Consider the following 27481-nt stretch of genomic DNA (forward strand, 5'->3'; position numbering starts at 1 on the left):
GAATGTGGCATTGCTGGGTTATTGCCGCACCGGTGGCCTGGGGCAGCAGTCCTTCACCCGCTTCTTCCGAACGCCGCATTACACGCAAAGAATGTCTTGGAATCAAATAATTGTCTTGATGTTAATTAGTTTTTTTTAGGAATTCATAAATAAGTAACAGCGAACATGATCTGATTTGTCGTAACTCAGTTGTGTTGGTCTACGGAAAAGAATATACAAAGACTTATTGGTGTGGTTACCTGGATGGCTGAAGGCTTCCTTGACATTTTTTTTCTCAACAAAGGAAAGTTCTTTGTGTATCAATCTCTTGTGAATTATGACAGCTATGCTTCTAAAAAACAAAAATATTAATGGATGTCAGGTTAGTTATTGACAAATACGAACAGTTCAGTGCGGTGAGCGATGGTGCACCTCTGAAGGCCCTCACCTGTTCTCCCTCACCAATCCTCTCACTGGTATCCACAGGGAGCCGCGAGGCCGCCTACACGTACGCGGTGACCAGCGCGGGAGTCACCCACAGCGTCACGACCGCTTGCTCCCGCGGCAACATCTCCACCTGTGGCTGTGACGACCGCAGGCGAGGGCGGTACAGTTCCTCCGGGTGGAAATGGGGCGGCTGCAGCGCCGACATTAGGTGAGAGGTGCATGTTAAGAATGTCCTGTTTGAACTCTTCATTCTCCTGGACATATATATCACAGACTTACTGTCAATGCATGCCCCAATACAACATATATGAAAGATGATAAACGCGGGGCATTCAGAATGAAGCAAGCTTACGTGTGCATGTACACCAAACAGCGTACTTTCATACACAGGACACCCAAATACTGATATACCTACACACACAATAATGAGACAGATTCAACAAGTTACGCACGCAGCCCCATACTCATCGGCCCCTTGTTCCTTCCTCCTCCCGGCCGCCTGCAGGTTCGGGGTCAGGTTCGCGCGGGAGCTCCTGGACGCCCGCGAGGTGGAGGGGGACGGCCGCGCCCTCATGAACCTGCACAGCAACCGGGCGGGACGCAGGGTTAGTGTCCGGGGCGCCGCCTCCACAAGGCAGCGGCGGCTACGTGCATGCTCACCAGAAACTGTTCTTGCTTAGAAAATTTGCATATTGTTGCCCTACTTGTCCCTGCTCCCACTGATCCCCAATTTTTTCCTTTGCACATGCGGCTGTTAGAAGTGTAATAATTGTTACTAAAGGTACTTTAGTTATCTCTCTTCTAGCACTATTTTCTTAATACTTTTCCTTTTGAGCACATTAATATTGCTGCTAAGAATAATATGCGCATCCGTGGAGCAGTGGTCAGCGCGCCTGGCTACGAATCCACGGGCCTGGATTCGAATCCTGGCCCGGGCAGTCGGCGTGCAGTTCACCCAGCTGTTCATCCTCCCTTCCGGGCTGGTCGATAAATTGGTACCTGGGGAAACCTGGGGAAGGTAAGCTGTGGCAATCCCGGATATCACATTGGCCCGTGTCCCGGGGTATTGGGTTCTTACTTAACACAGACTCAAAAAGCCTAAGGTACAGAGATGAGCACCGCAGCCACGCGCAGCTATAGCGTATGCACCCGCTTATGAATAGAACGACTGTATAGCTACCTTTCATCCTGACGGCTGCTCTATCAGTATAACAAGAGTAGCAGAAGCAAGGACAGCAGCGACAGCAGAACCATCACCGCCATCACCACCACCACCAATAACAACACCTGCTAATAAAGATAATGATAATAATAATAACAGTAATAATAATAATAATAATAATAATAATAATAATAATAACACGTATTATTATTATTATTATTATTATTATTATTATTATTATTATTATTATTATTATTATTATTATTATTATTATTATTATTATTATTATTATTATTATTATTATTATTATTATTATTATTATTGTTATTATTATTATTATTGCTATCATTTTTTTTCATTACTACAATCATCGCGAAATGGATAACACTTCCTTTTCTATGGGGCGGTGGGGGAAGGGGGGAGTGCAGCTCCAGGGGTGCCAAGGGGGTGCCGTGTCCCCATGTTGGCGTGAAGCACTAACCCGGGTCTTGCCCCCAGGCGGTGCGGAGCGGGATGAGGACGGAGTGCAAGTGCCACGGCGTGTCGGGCTCCTGCACCGTCAAGACCTGCTGGAAGACCCTCCCGCCCTTCACCTTCATCGGGAAGCACCTCTTCCACAAGTACAGGAAGGCCAAGTCCGTCTCAGTGCATAAGGTATTCTCCACCCCCTTCCCCTTCCATTCACCTCCTCTCCCTCTTCATCTTCTCTTCATCCTCTTCTTCTTTTCATTATCCTCCTCCTCCTCCTCCTCCAGAAGTGCTTTAATCCTTCCCGTAAGCCACTCCTAGGGCTGATGAATTGATTAAATCACTGAAAGCAGGCAGTCCCGCAATGAGTCATAGGCTTTCTGCTGCCTGCTCGTCCATGTTTCCATGTTTCCATGTCTCCTCTTCCTCCTCCTCCTCCTCCTACTACTACTACTACTACTACTACTACTACTACTACTAGTGGGCCCACATTCACCGCGTGATGGACGACGCGGGTTCGAATCCCCACGCTACCACCTCGGATTTTTCAGTCACCGCCGAGTGGCTTAAAACTACCCACATGGTGTCCTGAAGACCACCCATCAACCCGGACTCTAGAGGAAGCCGTCCAAGCGAATCAAGAACGAGTTCCGGGGGGCAGCATGAGCCAATACAAGATGGCGCCACTATAAACACTCGCCTGTGCCAAAACGGGCTGGGCCGACCATCAGGCCCCACCGGGAAGAAGACTTGGGCCGACCATCAGGCCCCTCCGGGAAGAAGCCTACCGGCGCAATAGCCAACCACCTAAAAAAAAAAAAATATATATATAAATAAATATTATATATGTATTGATATATATATATATATATATATATATATATATATATATATATATATATATATATATACGTGAATTACATCTTTCCTATGCAGTAATGCCCTGTGGATAATATTCAAATTATGTGCAACAATAGCACAATACGGGCTTAGATTTTTCGTAGAAATATAACTTGAAATAAAGCTATGATCGGTGCCTTCGTGGTGAACTGGTTAAAATGCTTGACTACTAATCTGAGGGCCTGGGTTCGAATCCCGGCCTGAGTAATCGGCGCCCAGCCCAGCCTGCTGTTTGCCCTCCTTTTCTGGCTGGTAGACAAATGAGTACTTTCCTGGAGAAACCTGGAGAAGGTAAACTGTGGTTTATATATATACCACAAGCCCAGAAGCCAATGAGGAGATGAGCACCGCGGCCAGGCTCAGCTGTAGCGTATACTCCCTTGAATCTCCTAGTGTACTGATTTAACTACCTAACTAACTAACTTCTAGTAATTAACCATCTAACGATCTAACAAACTAACTATTGAACTATCTATTAAACTAACCATTTAACTATAATTATAAGTAACTATACTCGCCGCACAATTAAGAAGCAAAATGGGGGCCCCCTCACCCTTCCCTCAGGGCGCATGGATATGACTGTGTGTGTGTGTGTGTGTGTGTGTGTGTGTGTGCTTGGCGGCGCCCTGAGATAATGTTATTTTGCCAATTACGGATAATTCTCTCTCTCTCTCTCTCTCTCTCTCTCTCTCTCTCTCTCTCTCTCTCTCTCTCTCTCTCTCTCTCTCTCTCTCTCTCTCTCTCTCTCTCTCTCTCTCTCTCTCTCTCTCTCTTATACTCATAGTTATCAGGTGCTCCTTGCCGCTTACTCAATAATTCTGGGAACGTCTGAACACACAGGAAGACCCTCCCGCCCTTCACCTTCATCGGGAGGCACCTCTTCCACAAGTACAGGAAGGCCAAGTCCGTCTCAGTGCATAAGGTATTCTCCACCCCATTCCCCTTCCATTCACCTCCTCTCCCTCTTCATCTTCTCTTCATCCTCTTCTTCTTTTCATTATCCTCCTCCTCCTCCTCCTCCTCCTCCAGAAGTGCTTTAATCCTTCCCGTAAGCCACTCCTAGGGCTGATGAATTGATTAAATCACTGAAAGCAGGCAGTCCCGCAATGAGTCATAGGCTTTCTGCTGCCTGCTCGTCCATGTTTCCATGTTTCCATGTCTCCTCCTCCTCCTCCTCCTCCTCCTACTACTACTACTACTACTACTACTAGTGGGCCCACATTCACCGCGTGATGGACGACGCGGGTTCGAATCCCCACGCTACCACCTCGGATTTTTCAGTCACCGCCGAGTGGCTTAAAACTACCCACATGCTGTCCTGAAGACCACCCATCAACCCGGACTCTAGAGGAAGCCGTCCAAGCGAATCAAGAACGAGTTCCGGGGGGCAGCATGAGCCAATACAAGATGGCGCCACTATAAACACTCGCCTGTGCCAAAACGGGCTGGGCCGACCATCAGGCCCCACCGGGAAGAAGACTTGGGCCGACCATCAGGCCCCTCCGGGAAGAAGCCTACCGGCGCAATAGGCCGCAACGTAAAAAAAATAAATAAATAAATAAAAAATAAAATATATATATATATATATATATATATATATATATATATATATATATATATATATATATATATATATATATATATATATATATATACGTGAATTACATCTTTCCTATGCAGTAATGCCCTTTGGATAATATTCAAATTATGTGCAACAATAGCACAATACGGGCTTAGATTTTTCGTAGAAATATAACTTGAAATAAAGCTATGATCGGTGCCTTCGTGGTGAACTGGTTAAAATGCTTGACTACTAATCTGAGGGCCTGGGTTCGAATCCCGGCCTAAGTAATCGGCGCCCAGCCCAGCCTGCTGTTTGCCCTCCTTTTCTGGCTGGTCGACAAATGAGTACTTACCTGGAGAAACCTGGAGAAGGTAAACTGTGGTTTATATATATACCACAAGCCCAGAAGCCAATGAGGAGATGAGCACCGCGGCCAGGCTCAGCTGTAGCGTATACTCCCTTGAATCTCCTAGTGTCTACTGATTTAACTACCTAACTAACTTCTAGTAATTAACCATCTAACGATCTAACAAACTAACTATTGAACTATCTATTAAACTAACCATTTAACTATAATTATAAGTAACTATACTCGCCGCACAATTAAGAAGCAAAATGGGGGCCCCCTCACCCTTCCCTCAGGGCGCATGGATATGACTGTGTGTGTGTGTGTATGTGTGTGTGTGTGCGTGTGCTTGGAGGCGCCCTGAGATAATGTTATTTTGCCAATTACGGATAATTCTCTCTCTCTCTCTCTCTCTCTCTCTCTCTCTCTCTCTCTCTCTCTCTCTCTCTCTCTCGCTCTCTCTCTCTCTCTCATAACTGCAAGTGTGTTTCCGCTGTGTCTCTCTCTCTCTCTCTCTCTCTCTCTCTCTCTCTCTCTCTTATACTCATAGCTATCAGGTGCTCCTTGCCGCTTACTCAATAATTCTGGGAACGTCTGAACACACAGGAGGGCATTTTTATGTACGAGTATGTGTATGGGAGGGGAGGACCTAAGATGGGCATTAAAGTTAAAAATAGAAACAGCTTGCCAATTTTCTTTATGGGTTCAACTAATACTTTCGAATCGGTGCTCGACCCAGGCCTGGAGCACCGCTTCACGAGGAAGTAAATCTGCATTCCCGACGAGACGAGCGGCGAGGCGGCACCGCGGGTCCAGGCGGGGCGGCGGCTCCTCCGACACCCGCGTCATGCCCTTCAGCTTCCAGCAGGTGAGTCCCGAGCAGGTTTTTTCATTATGAAGCATCCTGTGCCGTCACCGTGACAGTCACGCAGTACTTGATCTTTGTTGATAGAATATTCAATGCTAATCGAATTCAGGTGGACGCTAATATGTTTGAATAATTATATTTGTATTTAGATGTTTTTGATAAGATTTGACAATGTTAGCACAGATTGAAAAAGTACGCATGACTAAGATTCAAGTGTCCGAATTTTTAACCTTTTCTACACGTGTCATTCTCAATCAGGCTTGTTTGGCGTGCGTGGCACACACACACACACACACACACACACACACACACACACACAGTCTATATATGACGTTATGTTGTCATGGCAACTGTTCCAACCAAATACCTAACAAGCCAACAGTAATGAATGTTGACTATTCAATCAGTAAATCAGCGGAAAGAGGCACGCCGGATGGTGTTATTAACCGTTAAATAATATGAATGAATCCAGTAGTTTACTTAATAGGTAGTCTATATGTTAATAAGAAAACTTCACGCTTCACGCTGACAAGCCTTATTCTCGAAAATATCTTCTCCGTTCACTGTAGCTCGACTTTAATATTTGAACTTTGTATATTAGGAAATTTGTCAATCTCTTTCTTGGCACAATGTTAATAGATTAACATTTTAATGATCGTCAGACGGCAACATCCTCCATTCAGTCCTTACCCCCTACACACACACTGGTACAAGGGCGATAAGGAAGGAACCTCGCAGAGGCCTAATTTCCATGTTCAAGTAGCCTTTGTTTCCTCTTCTGAACATACACTGAGAGATCCAGTACGATCATTTGCTGTGTTGTGGCACCTCTCCAGGCGACTGAGAGCCTAATAACAACACCCAGGCAAGTCACTACGCGAGATGCCGTGCAGCGAACGGGAAACTGAACCGGTGGTTGAAGCTTCGGTTCGTGGGTAGTTGCTAGATGTCTGGTAATCAAGAATTCTAGAAGGCTCTACATCCAAGCATGGGGACTATGTAGTATCCTTGCAGTTAACAGACCACAGTCTTGCAGATGCACTGGCGAGGTAATGTGCCTGGCCTTGCGTTAAACTGTAGTCCTTCCTCCCGGCCCATCATAATTTGCCGACCGCATGGGTGAGTGGCACCTCTTCCATCATTTTGCTGCCGATATGTGCTCAAAAATAAAGCAAAAAACACCACAACGAGACTTAATTAATTAGCGATGCAGACATATGGGTGAGTTTAAGACATTCCCAGAACACTAACAGACAGTCGTGTCCCGTACATCGATGTGTGTGTGTGTGTGTGTGTGTGTGTGTGTATGTGTGTGTGTGTGTGTGTGTGACTGGAGACTGTAGCTCAGCGGTGCGTCAGTGAACGGTTTATATCAAGGGTAGGCAAGCCTCCTTGGTTCAGATGTCGGGGTGCAGCGGGCGAGGCCCCAGTGAGTCGATTTGTTGCCACGCTGTTACCCTTTCCTTGTCAGTATATTTTATTTCCTGAATATGCTTTTCATTTATATATGGTGTGTGAAAAACACCATAAAATAAAACCTTTCTAGAATAAATGTTTTTTATACAATAACACAGCCTGGAAGGATTGTCTAGCATATAGGCTATTCCTTTTCTCCACACAGGTATATCACACAGGTATATACTTTTTTATATACCCCCAGCAGACGAGCGGCTGAACAGACACTCCCCGGGATGACTGAACGACAGCCAGGCTGGACTGAATGATCCAGCAGTTGCTGCAGGTTAGTGATTGTCACTGCTTAACACACACACACACACACACACACACACACACACACACACACACACACACACACACACACACACAAACGTATGGAAGTGGATTTTCTATGGGTAGGTAGACTGATAAAGAGGTAGACCTAACCAGGTGAAAATATTAATATATAAATCTAATTACACAAAGAATTTTACCCTAGTATATATTTTGCTTATTGTTCATTATCTTCATTTGCATGAAATGCTGAGCAGCCATTATGAAGGTGCATCGGGGGAGGGAGATAGTTAACTAGTCATTGCCCTGGGTTATCAGTGATCCTGATCATGGGCTGCATTTCGTTCGTATGAATAGGCCAGCTGGGTCGTGTGTCTAGGCAGGGACATTTTGGAACAGTGGAATCTTTACTGCGACACGGACCAAAGTTAGCATCGTGATTGCTGTTTACTTGTTTGGGTCTTGTCATATGACACATAGACATGCACTGCTGGCCTTCTATCCCGTACAATGCATGTTTATTCCCAGAGGATAGTAACGAGATGGTTAGGTACTTGTTGCCAGGGACCGACACTTGAGTGGCAATCCGGGGGTCAGGACTCAGGAGTGGGCTGGACAGGTCAAATTTGGCACAGTTGCACCGTAAGTTAACTGGCTCGAATTTTGAACACGACAATGTTAGCAAATTTATTAGTGTGGTGACGCAACCTTAATAATTGTTCACAACACCACAGATGTGCCTAGCCTGGGCCATCCCGTCTGATCATTTATAATTATATGGGCCATTAAGTATTAGACGGACCAGTCAGAGGGCAATAACTAATAATATTTGACTCCTTAACCTTTGCAAATGGTAACTTAAAAACAATATGTTGCAGTTTGTCATAGTTCCCAAACAAGGGCCTTTTGAGTGTATTTTTGTTAGTGAAACAAAAACAATATGTTGCAGTTTGTCATAGTTCCCAAACAAGGGCCTTTTGAGTGTATTTTTGTTAGTGAAACAAAAACAATGTTGCAGTTTGTCATAGTTCCCAAACAAGGGCCTTTTGAGTGTATTTTTGTTAGTGAAACAAAAACAATATGTTGCAGTTTGTCATAGTTCCCAAACAAGGGCCTTTTAAGTATATTTTTGTTAGTGAAACTATTATAAATACAAGTATTACTGCATGTCACTCCTGGTGACTGTATTCCTAGTAATACTGGCGGCATACAGGCTTTGAAGGAGGGTCATTAGTTTTCATATTTATCTTCAGACCTGAATACTTTCAAACTGTGTAATCTCCTTGATATTTTTTTTTTCAAAATAATTCAGTAAGACTATAGCAACAGTAGTTGTGGAGGAACAACACAGAACCTGATGATTGGTTAGAGAATGAATATGATGAAAACCAGAGTTTACCTTCCCCAGGTTTCCATTTATCAAGCATCCTGAAAGGGAGGATGAACAGCTAGGTGGGCTGAGTTTTTAACACAGGCACACACATTCAGGAGACCGTGGGAAGTAGACTTTGGGTAACCCGCACGGTACACAGCCTTTATGTGAATGCGTTCCTGCCCACCAACATTTATTCAGGCTTTGGTAATTCTGATTCTGAAAGCATTTTGTATATACTTGAGCTACTTTATTAAACTCAAGTATAGGAATTTCTGAACTAATTATAAGGTCTTTTCAAAGGCTTCTCATCATGATTTACTCCTCCACATTTCGTTTTCTTTATTTACTTATCTACAGTTACACTGGGACTTTCCAAATACAGCAAAACATACTCGCCACCTTCCTCTTGGCCACCCTGACTGTTGTGCAATTCCATGTAGGTAAATTCTTTACGTAACTACCTCTTCCATATTATTCGTGACATTCACAAGAGCAAACAACTGGTATCTGCCAATGCCCAGTCTACTGGTTGTGTTCATGTTTCTGCTGTTCTTCCAGCTTGTCCATGCTAGATTTAGATCAGATATCAAACAATTTTAAGCTCAGTTATCCCAGCTCTGTCATCTACGTAGTTTTCTTCCTAATCTTTGTACTCCATCAGGTTTTCTGTTTCATTTGTTTACTGCCACTGATCATGGGTATATTTCCAGGAACTTTAGTCAGTTTGCCATTTGCTTTTCTTATATATCCTCCAGTCACATTAATTAGAAATTCTGAATTGATTTAGTAAGCCATTTCCCTGAGCATAGGGATAGTGGAGTGTTGCTACTTGTGTGACAAAAATTGGTAAGGAATATATAAGTAGGTCTAAGATTAACAAAAAAAAAGGTCAGTGGCTCTGGAGAAGAACTGGAACAATTATAAAATAAAACAAGATTAATTATGAATAACAAATGCATTAGTAAAACCTTTGTAACAATCAAATTAAAGTTTTTAATGACATTGCAGCATGTCGAGGGTGGAGGGCTATTCTAATATTGGTGTTACTTTCTTTCAGGTGTGGCCAGGTGTTGCAACCCTCCAATAAGCACCTGTACCAATCTGGATAGAGATGTGTAGTACACAGTGTAAGGACAATCCAGTTGCCAGTCAAACATCTGGCACTGTTCCCCAAAAGAGCTGACAAACTCCGAGCCAAGTTTTTTTTTCTTTACACTCTTAGTGGAGGGGCCTATGTAATCCCGTAGAATAGGAATGTTAATTTTTGGCTGACTGTTGTTTTAGCTTCAGATGTGTCTTGACTTGTTAAAAAAAGATGTTGCCAACTTCTCTGTCACCTTCTACATCCATTTCCATCAAAATGTTAATTTTGGCAATTTAAGAAAATATTTGGCACACTTCGCTGATTTTACTGATGCCTAACACAGGAAAATGCGTGCCAGATACATATAGCCACCTGTTTCAGTCTATATTATCTCTTTTAGACAATATATATAATGGTGCAAATTTTTTTTTTTTTTAAGAAAAAGTAAATTTGATAAATTCAGCAAAAAAAGTTTTCATTAATGTAAGAAGATTGATACTTCAAACTAAGACAAAATTATTGTTGCAAACACAGTTTTCATTTTTTACAACTTACGAACGGAATGAAAAATAGTCTTTCCTTGAAACAAGTAATGAAATCCGAGAACTCCAACAAAAAATTAAACATACTGCTTGATATCGAGACATTTTACAGGGGTGATACAAAAATAGGCATGATTCTTTGAAAACTGAAATCAAGAAATATGAGAAATTCTACAGACAATTAATTCAAATATTTCCAATGCACCCACATTATGATTTCATCAATAAAATAGCTACTAATCAAGTACTTATAGCACATCTATATCAAAAGATCACTTATTTCATCCTCCTCCTCATCATCATCAATGGCAAGCGGTTTTTCCTGTTCAGTGTTGCTACACACGTCCTCATCTGCTCCACAGTTACACATTTTTGAGCAGTTGAGGCCCTGAGATCTGCAAGTGCAATGAGTCCTGCAATTTGTCTTTTTGCATCCACATTTTATCAGATTGCTAACTGCTGCTGGGGCGGGTGGAATCTTCGTTGTTATGGGCACTAGTTTACTTCCTTCAGCTCTCCACCCATAATCAGTTGCACTTGGTAACTTGGGGTTAGGAACATGAGCCTGATGCCACACCATGGCTTGGAACTGGGCACGGCACACAGCTTCATGCAAAACACCCTTTGTTGGTGGTAGCTTCTGAGCTTCGAGCTGTTTTCTGCTGAACAGTCTCCACCTCAGATCCCTGACTGTTGTTGTTGCTGTCCCAGGTTGATAAAGCTGACATACAAACAACTCCATGGCACTCTCTGTCTCAGCTGAAAGGTTGTTTGAGGCTCCAAGGGCAGCAAATGCAGACAATACTCGTGGAGGACACCTGTTCAGGGCTTGCCAACAAGATAGCTTACCCTTGCCTGCAAATCTGCCTGTTTGGTCAGCACCAGTCAGAGCATGGAAACCAGGCAAAGCTTCAACTCTTGCCACACCAAGTATGTTTACTATTGGTGCCAACTGGATTGTGCGCTTTTTATGTCCAATTCCTGTGACAAAATAGGTGTCCTTGCAAAACTGTTGATAATAATAAATTGCAATGATAAACACATCAGTGTCAGGTGATTGGATGTAAAGTTGTGTTGCACCTCTCTTTACAGCATTTAGGCAGTGCAGGATAATCTTTGTGTCTGCCTCTTCTTGAGAGCTCTGGATGTCCTTAACATCAATGCTGTTTGAGTATACATCCTGTCTTGAGGTGGCAATAAACACTGTGGACTTCCCTTCAAAATGCATAACTGCTTTATGTGCTAAATAGACTGTGAGTTCATCCTTTGTTGCAGTGCTGGACAGAAACTGCTTTGTAGATACCTTTCCTACTGGTGTTTGGTCCTCAACATGATAGGTAATGGCTGGCTTGCTACCCTGGCGTCTTTCTCTTGTAGATTCCTTCAGTGATATTGGGAGATCATATCGGTCAAACACAAGGTGAACTTCCTCAAATTGTCCACTCATTTTATCCAAAGCTGTGTTGAAGTATTCAGCCCACTGGGCACAAGTTTTGATCCATGCTGGTTTACCCAGAGCTTGGACCAGAGCCATGCCATCTATCACAGTTACCTTTCTGACTGGCTGAACAACCTCATCCATGGTGATTTCCTGTGGCTGCTGATCATATTCATGTAAGTCCTGTTTGGGAAGCGTTTCTAGAATAGATGAAGCTCCCAAATTCCATCACGAGTTGCTCGGATGAATGTGTATATGAGTGAAATCATATGCATGTAGCCCATCACAAATTTAAAGAGTGGATTGCTTACTTCCTTTCTTTCCTTAAACACAACCATGGCTGATACATAATGCTGCTCAAAATGGCTACCATAAGTGCTGTAAGGCATCGTAATGCATGCATAGAAAAGACTTCAGCATAAGAACATGTAGTGTAACATTCATATCCCCTTCATGCCCTCAAACACACTCACAGTGATCCAGTTTTGGAGTACATCACCTTTAAAGTTTCAACTGCCCTCAAGGTCATTTGAAACAACTAAAACGTTGGCAACATCATTTTTTCGCTTTTTTATAGTCCCTACAATACATTTATAATGGTTGCCAAAAATTAACAAGCATATTCTACGGGAGCTGATATTTGCACGTAGGCTCCCCCACTATCTGGCCTATAGCGCTGGTAGGCTTTCTTCAGGGGCCTGGTGGTTGACCCAAGCCCGTCATGGCGCAGGGAAGTGTTTATAGCAGCACCATTTCTTCTTGGCTCATGCTGCCCGCCGGAGCTCATTCTTGATTCACTTGGACAGTTCCTCTAGAGTTGGGGTTGATAGGTGATCTTCAGGACAGCACGTGGGTAGCCTTATGTCACTTGGCAATGACTGAAAAATCCCAGGTGGTAGCAGAAGATTTGAACCCGCATTGTCCAGAACTTGGTGAAAGCAGGACCTGCACACTAACCATTCAGCCACTGCCTCTCTGTTCCAACATGAGTAAAAAATGAGAGGCCAGAAGAGAGTGGTTGATTTCAAATGGAGAAGTGTCTAGATAGGCAGGAGGAAATAGATGAAGGAAGGCTGCCCTGGAGTTAACCTGCATAAGGAATTAGGATAGTATAAGACGAGTAGAACGTTATGTAAAAAGGGACCACAGTAGAGGTGGAGGCATGTAGTTAGCAAGCTTAGAAGGGCAATCATCGTGAAAATGTCTGTAGAAGACAGAGGGGCAACATTGCAGCAGAGTTTGCTATAGAAGAAGAGAGTTTAAGTTTGACTCCATCGAGTCCAAAACAGCTATGTGAGTGAAGCCCCTCCTATATGAAATGCGCTCTCCATACGAGGACAGACAAGGCCCCTGGATATCATTTGTGAGGGGTAAAAAACTGAAAGACTAATACAGAACACACAACTTCAAAGAAGCTGATTTAGGAAGAGGTGAGATGAAATTATGAGTTGAGGATAGACCAAATATGTTTATTGTTTAAGTGGACAGCTGAGTGTTGTCATAGAATAGGGAACAGATGTTCGGAATTCTATCCCTCTGTTTTTATATCGTGTTTCCTTTCAAGCTAATCTATCTTTGCTATGGTAATCCTGCCACTGTCTTCCCCTAAACCTCTCAGCACCTGTATTCTGTACGACTATTTTATTTCCCTCTCTGAGGAAAAAGTCAATTTCTCCGCCTATCAACTGAACAAATTCCATCGTCTATTCCCTAGTCTTCGACCACACTCAGTGGTCCCCTTCCTCTACACTAAATATTCTCTGTCTATCCTTAACTCAAAACATTAACTGAAAACTTATTTCCTCTCTTGCTAAATCAGATTCTTCGAGGTTATGCATTTGTATCGTTTTCACCAGTTCTATTCCCCCTCACACATGCTGTCCACATACAAGGGTCTTTTCTGTCCTCATATGGAGTATGACAGAAGTCTTAGACAAATGGTGGAAAATTCTGTAGGATCAAGGTCATGGGCACTAGAGGAAGTGCCATCTTGGCATACATAGATGCAGCATCCAGCTTGGATTGAAAGCTGGGATGAAGATAGCGAGAGACATACATCACGGCAGCCACTAATGGACTGGAGTTGTCCAAGAAACCCTACCATCACTATTGACGATTACTGTCAGTAGCCCCAGAGACCCGTGTTTCAGTTAAGAAGAAGAGGTAAAGGAAGAGGAGGTAAAAGAGGAGAGATGATGTTCTACAGGATGGAAGCTGAAGCAAAGATCGTGGATGTTGCAAAATTTGGAAAAAAAAAGAGTTATCAGGACAGCTGTGTACTATAGGTTTGTTATGTCACTGCACAATACATTCAATAAGCTGTAACTTAAAATAATTTGTATCTTTTGAAACTAGATGCTTATAATATTTCTCCAGAGGCTGCCTGAGTTATTACTTAGTACAATTTTGAAGACCTATAAACATTTCCAGCTGTTTTTACTGCATATTAATCATGATTTGTATTGTTAGATAACTATATCAAAATTCAAATCTAGAGACAGCTGCCATTAAATTGAGGTTTTGCATATTTTTGAGTTTCACTGTAGAAAGTACCATGAATCAATATATTTTGTAGACTTTGTTCACTTGTGTCATCTCTGTACCATCAAAATTCCAGACTGATTTTCACAATGTATACAACAAGCTGAACATTTTAGAATACCTTGGAAGAAGGAAGGCTGGGAGGATCGAGGCAGGCACGGGCAGTATACTGGCAGGAGTGAGGACAGCACAGCCTCTACCATGATTGAGTTCAGAAGAGCAGACTTCAGGGCAGGCTGATAGATGTGATGTGATTATATATGAGCAATTTTTTGAATAATTGCAGTGGTTCGTTGGACTCACAAAACTCACAGAGCTCACAAAATTTATGTCTCTCTCACAAGTAGACTTGCTAAGGGTAGTGTCAGAGTATTTTTGTAGGGGGTTATTTCTTTCTACACTCGCATACTCTTCCTGACATTGAGCTTCATACTACACTTCCTGGCATTGAGGTCCATCTGCCACATCCCAGCCAAATCATACAACCCATCAAGCTTGCCATGCAACACACTAGCATACTGGTCTGTTCTTATTTCTAATCTGCTAACCAATGTTAAATTTCACCAACCTCTCCTCATGCACTATATAATTATTGTGCTAGACAAGGCATCAATCTGACTTCAGTATTTGAATCCTCTATTATTTTTATATACTTCTCTCTGTATGATGACCATACCACAGCGGCATATGTAGGCCTGGATTGCATCATGCACTTTTCTTTTGTTATAAATAAAAGCAGCCTATGTTTATGATAAATCTGAAAAATGTAAATAGCAACAGGTAACATGCTAGTTGACACACCTATACATCTAAGTTCTTTTGTGTTGATTAGTTCCTAGATAAATAATGATTAACCAAAGGTTCCAGTGTAACGGTCCGAATATGAATGAACGAGAGAATGTGAGTAAGTCGGTGAGTGACAGTGAGTAAGTGTGAGCGAGTGGGAGAGTGAATGAGTGAATGAGTGAAAGAGTGAATGGGTAGCTGAGGAATGTAAGTGCGTAAAAGGTTATGAGAAGATAACACGGCGAGCGAATGAGCGAATATATGAATGAGTTACTGAAATCCCTCATCTCAAAGCCTCGAGCCCCTCCAAGAGACCAATAACTAGTTAGTTAGATAGGTAGGGGTTTGATTGTAAAAGAATGTTCCGGAAGGGAGAGAGTCAGTAATGCGGGGTTAAAAGATCACGTGATGGAGGAGAGAAGCTGATGAGTAAGCGAGGAGGAGGAGGAAGCAAGGCAGAAGCTGGGTAGACTTGAGGCGAGCACCACGGCAGCAAGGCAGAAGCTGGGTAGACTTGAGGCGAGCACCACGGCAGCAAGGCAGAAGCTGGGTAGACTTGAGGCGAGCACCACGGCAGCAAGCCAGAAGCTTGGAGAACGTACACACCACCCACGGCCTACTGTGTGAGGCGGGCTAGCAGGAGACGAGCAGCAGCCCTAGCAAGGAAAGGCAGCGAGTTGGAGTTGGAGTTGAGCGGTGTCCACCTCTCCACTCAGCCCCCTGAAAGACCACCCACGGCCTGCGGGGTGAGACGGACTACAGGATGGGAACTTGTATGGCGGGGTAACCTGCCCCTCGACTGTCCTGGGGGCTCCAATACCACTGCCCCCAAGCTGCTCCCTACATCAAAGGGCGCCCGCCTCTCCACACCACCCGAGCCGCTCCATCTCTACATCAAGCGGCGCCCGTCTGTCCATCACCAGGATCGCCCATTCCCATCGTGGACGTCCTCTGCCGAGCCAGACACTCACGCAGCTCCTCCTCCTCCGCATCCAGCAACTACAGAGCTAAGCATTCTGTGTATTCCCCAAATCTCCCTTGTGCCGGTAGTTAGCTAGTTTAGAGGCCTACAGCCTGTCGGTCATTCATTTTTTTTTCATATTTTTATTAGCACTCCGCTAACCTTTAAAGTAAACCAAATACATATTTATATATAACCTTACTGAGTGTTATCATTTGGAGCCTGTTTTGTTGCTCATTGGAAATTACTGAACCATACACACATCCCCTCCATAGTACATTATCACCATCCAGTTTCTTAATGCTGTCTCAAAAGTGGTTCCCACGGAAATCCTCCCACCCTCCATAATTAACCACACAAGTAACGCCCTTCTGGTCACAAACTTCGGAACGAGTGTTCACTTGTCCTGAGGCCTTAACATCCGGGACCAGCGCTCGACAACTACCACGCTACCACATACCATTCACTACCCTAGTGGTTGTCATAATTAAAGGGATGTAGCTTTTAATTATTCATTCATTTATTTAATTTAATTTATTATTTTTTTTTCTTCTCTATTTTCCACGCTACATATGGTGGCTTTAGCGGTGGGATTTCCCTGTGAACCATTCCCCCCCCCTTGTTAAAGCGGAAGTTAGGAGTGAAGTGGCTAGGTCAGTACAAGGTTAAAGAAATAATTGGAGATGGGGAGTGCCTATACATTAGAAAATGTCTTTAACGGAACTAAGATACAACAAGCGGCAGATAAAGTAACACCATATGGAGGACAAGAACAAATCCTCATAGAACAGGAGGAAGTAATAGTGCCACCGGTGGACAGTAGCGATGAAGATGAAGTCGAACAACGTCCAACCAGAGAGAGAAGTCCTCCATGAAGGCTAAGTGAAGAAGTTTAGGTTGGCTCCTGGAACAGATCTGTGCGGTGCAGGATAGTTGGTAATAGACCCTCCTTTTGTTGCAGTGCAATACGGCACTGGTAAATCTCTCCCGTATCCGGGGGTGGCGAAGCCCGATGAAACGTGGAGACCCAGAAGAGCATCGTCAACCCCACCAGTAATCTCTGGGACGACCTGGGCTCCCCGCGGAAGGTGTGGGAGTGGCTAGGAAGGCCATACCACGCCACCCCGGATGCCAGGGGAGGTGGGGGAGGAACCAACCTGACACCCCGCCAGGATGCCGGGTCCTGATGAGACCCCAGGGCACTCGTGCCCATACCAGTGGATAGCCATGATATTTTTTTTTGTTGTTGTTGTTGGCCGCTGTTAAAGACTATTCTGTTGTAAGTTCTTGACTTAATCAAGGGATGGAATGTTTTGCATTTAGAAGTTTTACTGGTTTTTATCTAATGTTTTATATGATGTAACAATGTTTTATATGGAGTGAGTAGTAATATGATTGTTTTTTAGACAGGTTACCCATGGGTTCAAGACTTTGAGAAAGGGATTTCAGTCTCAGGAAGGAGGGAGCCGTGTAACGGTCCGAATATGAATGAACGAGAGAATGTGAGTAAGTCGGTGAGTGACAGTGAGTAAGTGTGAGCGAGTGCATGAATGAAAGAGTGACAGTGAGTAAATGTGAGCAAGTGGGTAAAGCGTGAGTGGATAACACGGCGAGTGAATGAGCGAATATATGAATGAGTTACTGAAATCCCTCATCTCAAAGCCTCGAACCCTCTAAGAGACCAATAACTAGTTAGTTAGGTAGGGTTTGATTGTAAAGAATGTTCCGAGAGGAGTCAGGTGAAGAAGGGGAGGAGCTTAGCGAGGAGCAGAGGCGAGAAGGCGAGGGCACTTGAGGAGACCCACGGCAGCAAGTCAGTGAGACTTGAGGAAGGACGAGAAGCGGGAGAAGCTGGGTGACCGGAGACGAGCACCACGGCAGCAAGCCAGAAGCTTGGAGGACGTACACACCACCCACGGCCTACTGTGTGAGGCGGGCTAGCAGGAGACGAGCAGCAGCCCTAGCAAGGAAAGGCAGCAAGTTGGAGTTGGAGTTGAGAGCGGTGTCCACCGCTCCACTCCGCCCCCGAAAACCACCCACGGCCTGCGGGGTGAGACGGACTACAGGATGGGAACTTGTATGGCGGGGTAACCTGCCCCTCGACTGTCCTGGGGGCTCCAATACCACTGCCCCAAGCTGCTCCCTACATCAAAGGGCGCCCGCCTCTCCACACCACCAGAGCCGCTCCATCTCTACATCAAGCGGCGCCCGCCTCTCCACACCACCCGAGCCGCTCCATCTCTACATCAAGCGGCGCCCGTCTGTCCATCACCAGGACCGCCCATTCCCATCGTGGACGTCCTCTGCCGAGCCCGACACTCACGCCAGCTCCTCCTCCTCCGCATCCAGCAACTACAGAGCTAAGCATTCTGTGTATTCCCCAAATCTCCCTTGTGCCGGTAGTTAGCTAGTTTAGAGGCCTACAGCCTGTCGGTCATTCATTTTTTTTTTCCATATTTTTATTAGCACTCCGCTAACCTTTAAAGTAAACCAAATACATATTTATATATAACCTTACTGAGTGTTATCATTTGGAGCCTGTTTTGCTGCTCATTGGAAATTACTGAACCATACACACATCCCCTCCATAGTAGATTATCACCATCCAGTTACTTGATGCTGTCTCAAAAGTGGTTCCCACGGAAATCCTCCCACCCTCCATAATTAACCACACAAGTAACGCCCTTCTGGTCACAAACTTCGGAACGAGTGTTCACTTGTCCTGAGGCCTTAACATCCGGGACCAGCGCTCGACAACTACCACGCTACCACGTACCAACATAACCCTAGTGGTTGTCATAAAAAGGGATGTAGTTTTTCATTTAATTTAATTTATTATTTTTTTTTCTTCTCTATTTTCCACGCTACATATGGTGGCTTTTGCGGTGGGATTTCCCTGTGAACCATCCCCCCCCCCCCCCTCCCTTGTTAAGCCGGAAGTTAGGAGTGAAGTGGCTAGGTCAGTACAAGGTTAAAGAAATAATTAGAGATGGGGGAGTGCCTGTACATTAGAAAGTGTCTTTAACGGAACTAAGATACAACAAGCGGCAGATAAAGTAACACCATATGGAGGACAAGAACAAATCCTCATAGAACAGGAGGAAGTAATAGTGCCACCGGTGGACAGTAGCGATGAAGATAAAGTCGAACAACGTCCAACCAGAGAGAGAAGTCCTCCATGAAGGCTAAGTGAAGAAGTTTAGGTTGGCTCCTGGAACAGATCTGTGCGGTGCAGGATAGTTGGTAATAGACCCTCCTTTTGTTGCAGTGCAATACGGCACTGGTAAATCTCTCCCGTATCCGGGGGTGGCGAAGCCCGACGAAACGTGGAGACCCAGAGAGCATCGTCAACCCCACCAGTAATCTCTGGGACGACCTGGGCTCCCCGCGGAAGGTGTGGGAATGGCTAGGAAGGCCATACCACGCCACCCCGGATGCCAGGGGAGGTGGGGGAGGAACCAACCTGACACCCCGCCAGGATGCCGGGTCCTGATGAGACCCCAGGGCACTCGTGCCCATACCAGTGGATAGCCATGATATTTTTTTTGTTGTTGTTGTTGGCCGCTGTTAAAGACTATTCTGTTGTAAGTTCTTGACTTAATCAAGGGATGGAGTGTTTGGCATTTAGGAGTTTTACTGGTTTTTATCTAATGTTTTATATGATGTAACAATGTTTTATATGGAGTGAGTAGTAATATGATTGTTTTTTAGACAGGTTACCCATGGGTTCAAGACTTTGAGAAAGGGATTTCAGTCTCAGGAAGGAGGGAGCCGTGTAACGGTCCGAATGTGAATGAACGAGAGAATGTGAGTAAGTCGGTGAGTAACAGAGTGAGTAAGTGTAAGCGAGTGCATGAATGAACGAGTGACAGTGAGTAAATGTGAGCAAGTGGGAGCGTGAGTGGATGAGTGAATGAGTGAATATATGAACGAGTTACTGAAATCCCTCATCTCAAAGCCTCGAACCCCTCTAAGAAACCAATAACTAGATAGTTAGATGGTAGGGTTTGATTGTAATGTTCCGAGAGGGAGTCAGGTGAAGAAGGGGAGGAGCTTAGCGAGGAGCAGAGGCGAGAAGGCGAGGGCAAGGAGACCCACGAGTCAGTGAGGAGGAAGGACGAGAAGCAAGGGAGAGGTGACCGGAGACGAGCACCACGGCAGCAAGCCAGAAGCTTGGAGAACGTACGCACCACCCACGGCCTACTGTGTGAGGCGGGCTAGCAGGAGACGAGCAGCAGCCCTAGCAAGGAACGGCAGCGAGTTGGAGTTGGAGTTGAGAGCGGTGTCCACCTCTCCTCAGCCCCCGAAAAACCACCCACGGCCTGCGGGGTGAGACGGACTACAGGATGGGAACTTGTATGGCGGGGTAACCTGCCCCTCGACTGTCCTGGGGGCTCCAATACCACTGCCCCAAGCTGCTCCCTACATCAAAGGGCGCCCGCCTCTCCACACCACCAGAGCCGCTCCATCTCTACATCAAGCGGCGCCCGCCTCTCCACACCACCCGAGCCGCTCCATCTCTACATCAAGCGGCGCCCGTCTGTCCATCACCAGGACCGCCCATTCCCATCGAGGACGTCCTCTGCCGAGCCCGACACTCACGCCAGCTCCTCCTCCTCCGCATCCAGCAACTACAGAGCTAAGCATTCTGTGTATTCCCCAAATCTCCCTTGTGCCGGTAGTTAGCTAGTTTAGAGGCCTACAGCCTGTCGGTCATTCATTTTTTTTTTCCATATTTTTATTAGCACTCCGCTAACCTTTAAAGTAAACCAAATACATATTTATATATAACCTTACTGAGTGTTATCATTTGGAGCCTGTTTTGCTGCTCATTGGAAATTACTGAACCATACACACATCCCCTCCATAGTAGATTATCACCATCCAGTTACTTGATGCTGTCTCAAAAGTGGTTCCCACGGAAATCCTCCCACCCTCCATAATTAACCACACAAGTAACGCCCTTCTGGTCACAAACTTCGGAACGAGTGTTCACTTGTCCTGAGGCCTTAACATCCGGGACCAGCGCTCGACAACTACCACGCTACCACATACCATTCACTACCCTAGTGGTTGTCATAAAAAGGGATGTAGCTTTTATTTAATTTAATATTCTCTCTATTTTCCACGCTACATATGGTGGCTTTTGCGGTGGGATTTCCCTGTGAACCATCCCCCCCCCCCCCTCCCTTGTTAAAGCGGAAGTTAGGAGTGAAGTGGCTAGGTCAGTACAAGGTTAAAGAAATAATTAGAGATGGGGGAGTGCCTATACATTAGAAAGTGTCTTTAACGGAACTAAGATACAACAAGCGGCAGATAAAGTAACACCATATGGAGGACAAGAACAAATCCTCATAGAACAGGAGGAAGTAATAGTGCCACCGGTGGACAGTAGCGATGAAAAAGTCGAACAACGTCCAACCAGAGAGAGAAGTCCTCCATGAAGGCTAAGTGAAGAAGTTTAGGTTGGCTCCTGGAACAGATCTGTGCGGTGCAGGATAGTTGGTAATAGACCCTCCTTTTGTTGCAGTGCAATACGGCACTGGTAAATCTCTCCCGTATCCGGGGGTGGCGAAGCCCGACGAAACGTGGAGACCCAGAGAGCATCGTCAACCCCACCAGTAATCTCTGGGACGACCTGGGCTCCCCGCGGAAGGTGTGGGAATGGCTAGGAAGGCCATACCACGCCACCCCGGATGCCAGGGGAGGTGGGGGAGGAACCAACCTGACACCCCGCCAGGATGCCGGGTCCTGATGAGACCCCAGGGCACTCGTGCCCATACCAGTGGATAGCCATGATATTTTTTTTGTTGTTGTTGTTGGCCGCTGTTAAAGACTATTCTGTTGTAAGTTCTTGACTTAATCAAGGGATGGAGTGTTTGGCATTTAGGAGTTTTACTGGTTTTTATCTAATGTTTTATATGATGTAACAATGTTTTATATGGAGTGAGTAGTAATATGATTGTTTTTTAGACAGGTTACCCATGGGTTCAAGACTTTGAGAAAGGGATTTCAGTCTCAGGAAGGAGGGAGCCGTGTAACGGTCCGAATGTGAATGAACGAGAGAATGTGAGTAAGTCGGTGAGTAACAGAGTGAGTAAGTGTAAGCGAGTGCATGAATGAACGAGTGACAGTGAGTAAATGTGAGCAAGTGGGAGCGTGAGTGGATGAGTGAATGAGTGAATATATGAACGAGTTACTGAAATCCCTCATCTCAAAGCCTCGAACCCCTCTAAGAAACCAATAACTAGTTAGTTAGGTAGGGTTTGATTGTAATGCCGAGAGGGAGTCAGGTGAAGAAGGGGGAGGAGCTTAGCGAGGAGCAGAGGCGAGAAGGCGAGGGCAAGGAGACCCACGAGTCAGTGAGGAGGAAGGACGAGAAGCGGGAGAGAGGTGACCGGAGACGAGCACCACGGCAGCAAGCCAGAAGCTTGGAGAACGTACGCACCACCCACGGCCTACTGTGTGAGGCGGGCTAGCAGGAGACGAGCAGCAGCCCTAGCAAGGAACGGCAGCGAGTTGGAGTTGGAGTTGAGAGCGGTGTCCACCTCTCCACTCCGCCCCCCCGAAAAACCACCCACGGCCTGCGGGGTGAGACGGACTACAGGATGGGAACTTGTATGGCGGGGTAACCTGCCCCTCGACTGTCCTGGGGGCTCCAATACCACTGCCCCAAGCTGCTCCCTACATCAAAGGGCGCCCGCCTCTCCACACCACCCGAGCCGCTCCATCTCTACATCAAGCGGCGCCCGCCTCTCCACACCACCCGAGCCGCTCCATCTCTACATCAAGCGGCGCCCGTCTGTCCATCACCAGGACCGCCCATTCCCATCGAGGACGTCCTCTGCCGAGCCCGACACTCACGCCAGCTCCTCCTCCTCCGCATCCAGCAACTACAGAGCTAAGCATTCTGTGTATTCCCCAAATCTCCCTTGTGCCGGTAGTTAGCTAGTTTAGAGGCCTACAGCCTGTCGGTCATTCATTTTTTTTTTCCATATTTTTATTAGCACTCCGCTAACCTTTAAAGTAAACCAAATACATATTTATATATAACCTTACTGAGTGTTATCATTTGGAGCCTGTTTTGCTGCTCATTGGAAATTACTGAACCATACACACATCCCCTCCATAGTAGATTATCACCATCCAGTTACTTGATGCTGTCTCAAAAGTGGTTCCCACGGAAATCCTCCCACCCTCCATAATTAACCACACAAGTAACGCCCTTCTGGTCACAAACTTCGGAACGAGTGTTCACTTGTCCTGAGGCCTTAACATCCGGGACCAGCGCTCGACAACTACCACGCTACCACATACCATTCACTACCCTAGTGGTTGTCATAAAAAGGGATGTAGCTTTTATTTAATTTAATATTTTCTTTTTCTCTATTTTCCACGCTACACATCTAACCAGAATTAATTAGATACTAGTACATGACTTAAAAATATATGAAAGGAATAAAAAAAACAATTATTACAACATTATGCCTTTATTCAGAATCACTGTCTCTACGCCTCTTTGACGACCTTTTGGCATCCATAATGTTGTTAAATCGTTGCAGCTCTTTCATCAATGCTTGATCATTTTCAAGCTGTCTTTTTCTAAATTCTTTCCGATTTTCTTCCTGTTCCGTCATTAACTTCAGCACCTCTTCGAGTGCCTCAGCATGGCGCAGCATTATTGCCCTTGTCTGGGCGTTGTGTGAGGCTGGTGTTAGCCTGACTTGTACATCCTGCCGCTGCCTGCTTCTTCCTGCTGCTGTTTCTTCAGTGCCATCTACTTGGCACCCAGACGGTCTGGTTGCGGCTGCCTCACCTTCTGGGACACGGCTGGAGGGCCCAGGAACCCCCTCAGGTAGCGCCGGCATACCACCAGTTGCCTCTGAGCTGAGCCTCTGAGCAGTCGGATTCTGTTAGGGGTAAAAATTGATCGCTGTGTAGAGGGTGAAGCTAATTAGCCAAACAACAAAGGAAGTATCTTGGACAATCATGAAGAAAGAGGAAAACATCACTGGACATATCACTTGTAGAAGCTAATGATCAAGGAGAGTGGGTGTCAGCATTAGAGTAGTAGTACAAGGGGATTGTAGCAGGTAATAAGTGAGTGGCAATAAATGTTACAATACCTCAGGTGCACCATTGTCCAAGATCAGAGTATTTGACGTATTCACAGAATGGCTGTCACGAACCAATCCATGAATTTCATTATAGTAGGGAGGTATTGGCAGAGTTGCGGCACCAGTTGTTTTACTATTATCAACAAATTTTTTGTAGGCCCTCAGTAGATTCTTCCACTTGGAGTTGCACTGGTCTGGGGTGAAGTTCATCTGAAACTGTATATCTAAGTTACGCACATGAAATGTTGCTGCGGAGCTGTGGGGTCTCATATTTCTCGGTGAAATGATAAGTTACTGAAAACTGTAACTAAATAGTCCTAAATAAGAAACTTAGAGAGCACTGACTATAATTTTTTGGACTACTTACCGACCTATACTTCTTAAAACTTAGCTCCAATAGCCTTCACATTGCCAATTTCAAAAGATTGTTACTTTAGTCACACAACTAGATCAACATAAGAAAAAAAAATATAATAATTATTTAATTATCTACTAAATATATGTCAAACACCATACATAAATTGATCCCACAGTAAAGCAGTGGTCTGATACTATGCCTTACTATTTAACTCTAATGCAATCGCTTTCCATATGTTTTTTTTTTTTTTTTTTGGTTATTTTGTCCTGCAATTTCTTAAAATTAACATTAACTAATTGAAGGAAAAGGTCAACCACAGCGGGCAACCACACTCCATCTTTCCCCGGGTTGGTACTGGCAGGATTGTTCAGGTCTGCGTTCCAGGTCCTGTTTAAGCCTAGCACTGGGAGAGGAAAGCTGTCGAATTACAACTATGAAAGACATACCGTTAAGAAAGAATGCAGGTTACATTAATAACTCGCAGGAAAATTTCTCCTTCAGAAGTAGCATTGAAAACCATGGCAGTATCAACAATGATATGTTACTTGTAATAGAGATCAGATATTCTAATTACTAAAGATTTTGACTCCGTTTTTTCTTGGTAAATTTATACAAGTTAACCGAGTCTGATATTTGGTTTCTTGGCCACCAGTATTTTACACCCCCTCGCCCAGGGAAAAAGTACTCATTTCAGACATAATACGAAACTAATCAGGACGTCTACTATCATGGTGCTAACTCCTCGGGTGACTCGCTGTGGGAGGCTAGCCCATCAGTCAAGTCGCTGCACTACATATAATGAATTGGAAATTTATTTAATTTTTGGTGTATTTCTTTAAAGCTCAGCTAAAGTAACCTAACAAAACTAACACTTCATCCCGTAGGAAACCGAACCTACCCTAACTGTGCCCCGCTGGCAATAGCATATTAAAGCGCGTCACTATGAAGATCAGGCTTGGTTACGGTACCTTAGCTTAGTTTACAGTCCCTTAGAGAGGTAAACACAATGTGGCATATGTCCACAGTTGCCTGGCCTCATGCCTGCCAGCGCTTAGGGTCCCCCTTGCAATCTCCATACCCTGAATAATTCTGTTGATTCACTTTGTTATTTGCAAGGATAAAATTTTTAAATGATTGATGTCGATTTGTTTTATATCACTTTGGAATAAGTTAAAAATTACTACATTTCAGTGGATGGGGGTAGGGGAAAATATATTTTAAAGAAAAACAATTGTCAGATTCATTCAAACCCGATCAGAATAGACCAGCTAAAAATTTTATCCTCTAAAATCATATGCTTGACTTTGATAAAAATCTATAAACCGAAAAAATAAATAAATAATATACCTGGAGCTTGTTCTGGAGCTGCAGCATGACCTGCGTTCTGATGCTCCAGCAACTGGTCAAAATGGTAAAAAACCAGGCTGCACTCTCCACATGCGTACCTATGGAAGATTAAAAGACGCAATAAGTAGTAATATTGTAATACTAATGTCACTAAACCCAAGTCATAACAGGGAGGCTTGGTGTGGCCTGTATATCTCCCACAATTCTGTTGTTTAATACTTTTTACATCTTTTCTGCCTACAAAACCATTTCTGCAACATCATCTTACCTTATTATATGCTGCCTATTCATTATGGGAGGCGCTCTTGGGTAGTACACTGGAAATAAGGTCGGAGGAGATGCTGCGCGTACACGTGTGGAAGCTGGACTGTGGGCTCTTGCTCTTGCTCTTGCTGTACTGGTGACCCGATGGAGAGTCCCGTTGGTCTTGGTCTTGGCTACAACCCACCTTTGGGTCTGGATCAGGCAGATCAGGATCCGGATCCACCAGATCACGAAAATCCAGATCTCGGTGGTAAATAGAACACGGGTTCTCCGGCCAGATCAGTGATCTAAAACGGATTCTTGTAAATAGAAGAGGTCTTACGAGTGGCCGAGGATGCCGTTCGGGCTCAAAGGAGCTCCCTTGACCTTCCAAAGGACAATGAACAGTATTTTTGGGGACTTGCTGGGCAACTCTGTGTATGTGTATTCATACATCATCATAGCAAGTAAAGACGTACATGCACACATGGAAACACTAAAAGCAGTCCTACACAGACTTCAAGAGGTAGGATTAAAGCTCATACTCACCAAATGTGAATTCTTAAAGCCTCGGATCAAGTTCTTGGGGCATGTCGTATACGAATTCGGCATCCACACAGTGGACGACAAAGTAAAAGCCATTGCCGAGTTCCCTCAACCAACGTCTACAGACAAGGTACGGTCTTTCTTGGGAGTCGCAGGTTACTACAGGCCTTTCACAAAGGACTTCGCAGCACGCGCGAGTCCCCTAACCCATCTATTAAAGAAAAACGTACCAATTTAGTGGCTCCCAGCTCAACAAACGAGCTTTGATGATTTAAAGAAAGCGCTTACACAGGCTCCGGTCCTTGTCTTTCCAGATTTCAAGGACCCCTTTCAGCTCTGTACCGACGCTTCGGCCAGTGGACTAGGAGCCGCTCTTATGCAAACAGATAAGTCCGGCAAAAAGCATGTAATAGCGTTCGCCAGTCGAATACTAACAGCTCCGGAAAAGAACTATTCTGTTAACCACCTAGAGGTGCTTGCAATTGTATGGCCTTTGAAGCATTTTCGAGACATAGTGATGGGATACAAAATTGTGGTGTACACGGACCACGCGGCCATCACTGATCTTTTCAAGGGAAAAAAACATACACGGTTGTCTGGCAAGATGGTTCTTAACGATCCAAGCATACAATCCGGAGATAAAATATATCACCGGGAAAACAAATGTGGTCGCAGATG

At 44.8% G+C, this 27481-nt stretch overlaps 2 protein-coding genes across 2 annotated transcripts; one reads left to right on the top strand and one right to left on the bottom strand.

Moving 5' to 3' along the window:
* The first annotated feature begins 350 nt into the window (after positions 1-350).
* On the top strand, positions 351-11541 carry LOC126987051 (protein Wnt-2-like). Its single transcript, XM_050843726.1, has 6 exons — positions 351-634; positions 932-1031; positions 2087-2242; positions 5606-5734; positions 7395-7475; positions 9898-11541. Exons 1-5 carry the CDS (start codon positions 351-353, stop codon positions 7407-7409), a joined length of 684 nt encoding a protein of 227 aa, XP_050699683.1. The 3' UTR covers positions 7410-7475; positions 9898-11541.
* LOC126989596 (uncharacterized) lies at positions 10726-15306 on the bottom strand. The gene is made up of 2 exons (XM_050848213.1): positions 14567-15306; positions 10726-12879 (listed from the first exon to the last, which is right to left on the bottom strand). Exon 2 carries the CDS (start codon positions 12046-12048, stop codon positions 10726-10728), a length of 1323 nt encoding a protein of 440 aa, XP_050704170.1. The 5' UTR covers positions 12049-12879; positions 14567-15306.
* Between the last annotated feature and the right edge of the window lie 12175 nt (positions 15307-27481).

Source organism: Eriocheir sinensis, chromosome 6, assembly GCF_024679095.1.
Source record: "Eriocheir sinensis breed Jianghai 21 chromosome 6, ASM2467909v1, whole genome shotgun sequence".
Taxonomy (NCBI): domain Eukaryota; kingdom Metazoa; phylum Arthropoda; class Malacostraca; order Decapoda; family Varunidae; genus Eriocheir; species Eriocheir sinensis.

What these genes read in the sequence shown, in the direction of transcription:
- LOC126989596 (XM_050848213.1), bottom strand. Translation starts at nt 12,048, where the DNA reads ATGGATGAGGTTGTTCAGCCAGTCAGAAAGGTAACTGTGATAGATGGC.
- LOC126987051 (XM_050843726.1), top strand. Translation starts at nt 351, where the DNA reads ATGGATGTCAGGTTAGTTATTGACAAATACGAACAGTTCAGTGCGGTG. An exon ending in GGCTGCAGCGCCGACATTAG is followed by an intron (nt 635 to 931) that starts GTGAGAGGTGCA and finishes GGCCGCCTGCAG; the next exon opens with GTTCGGGGTCAGGTTCGCGC. An exon ending in GCAACCGGGCGGGACGCAGG is followed by an intron (nt 1,032 to 2,086) that starts GTTAGTGTCCGG and finishes TCTTGCCCCCAG; the next exon opens with GCGGTGCGGAGCGGGATGAG.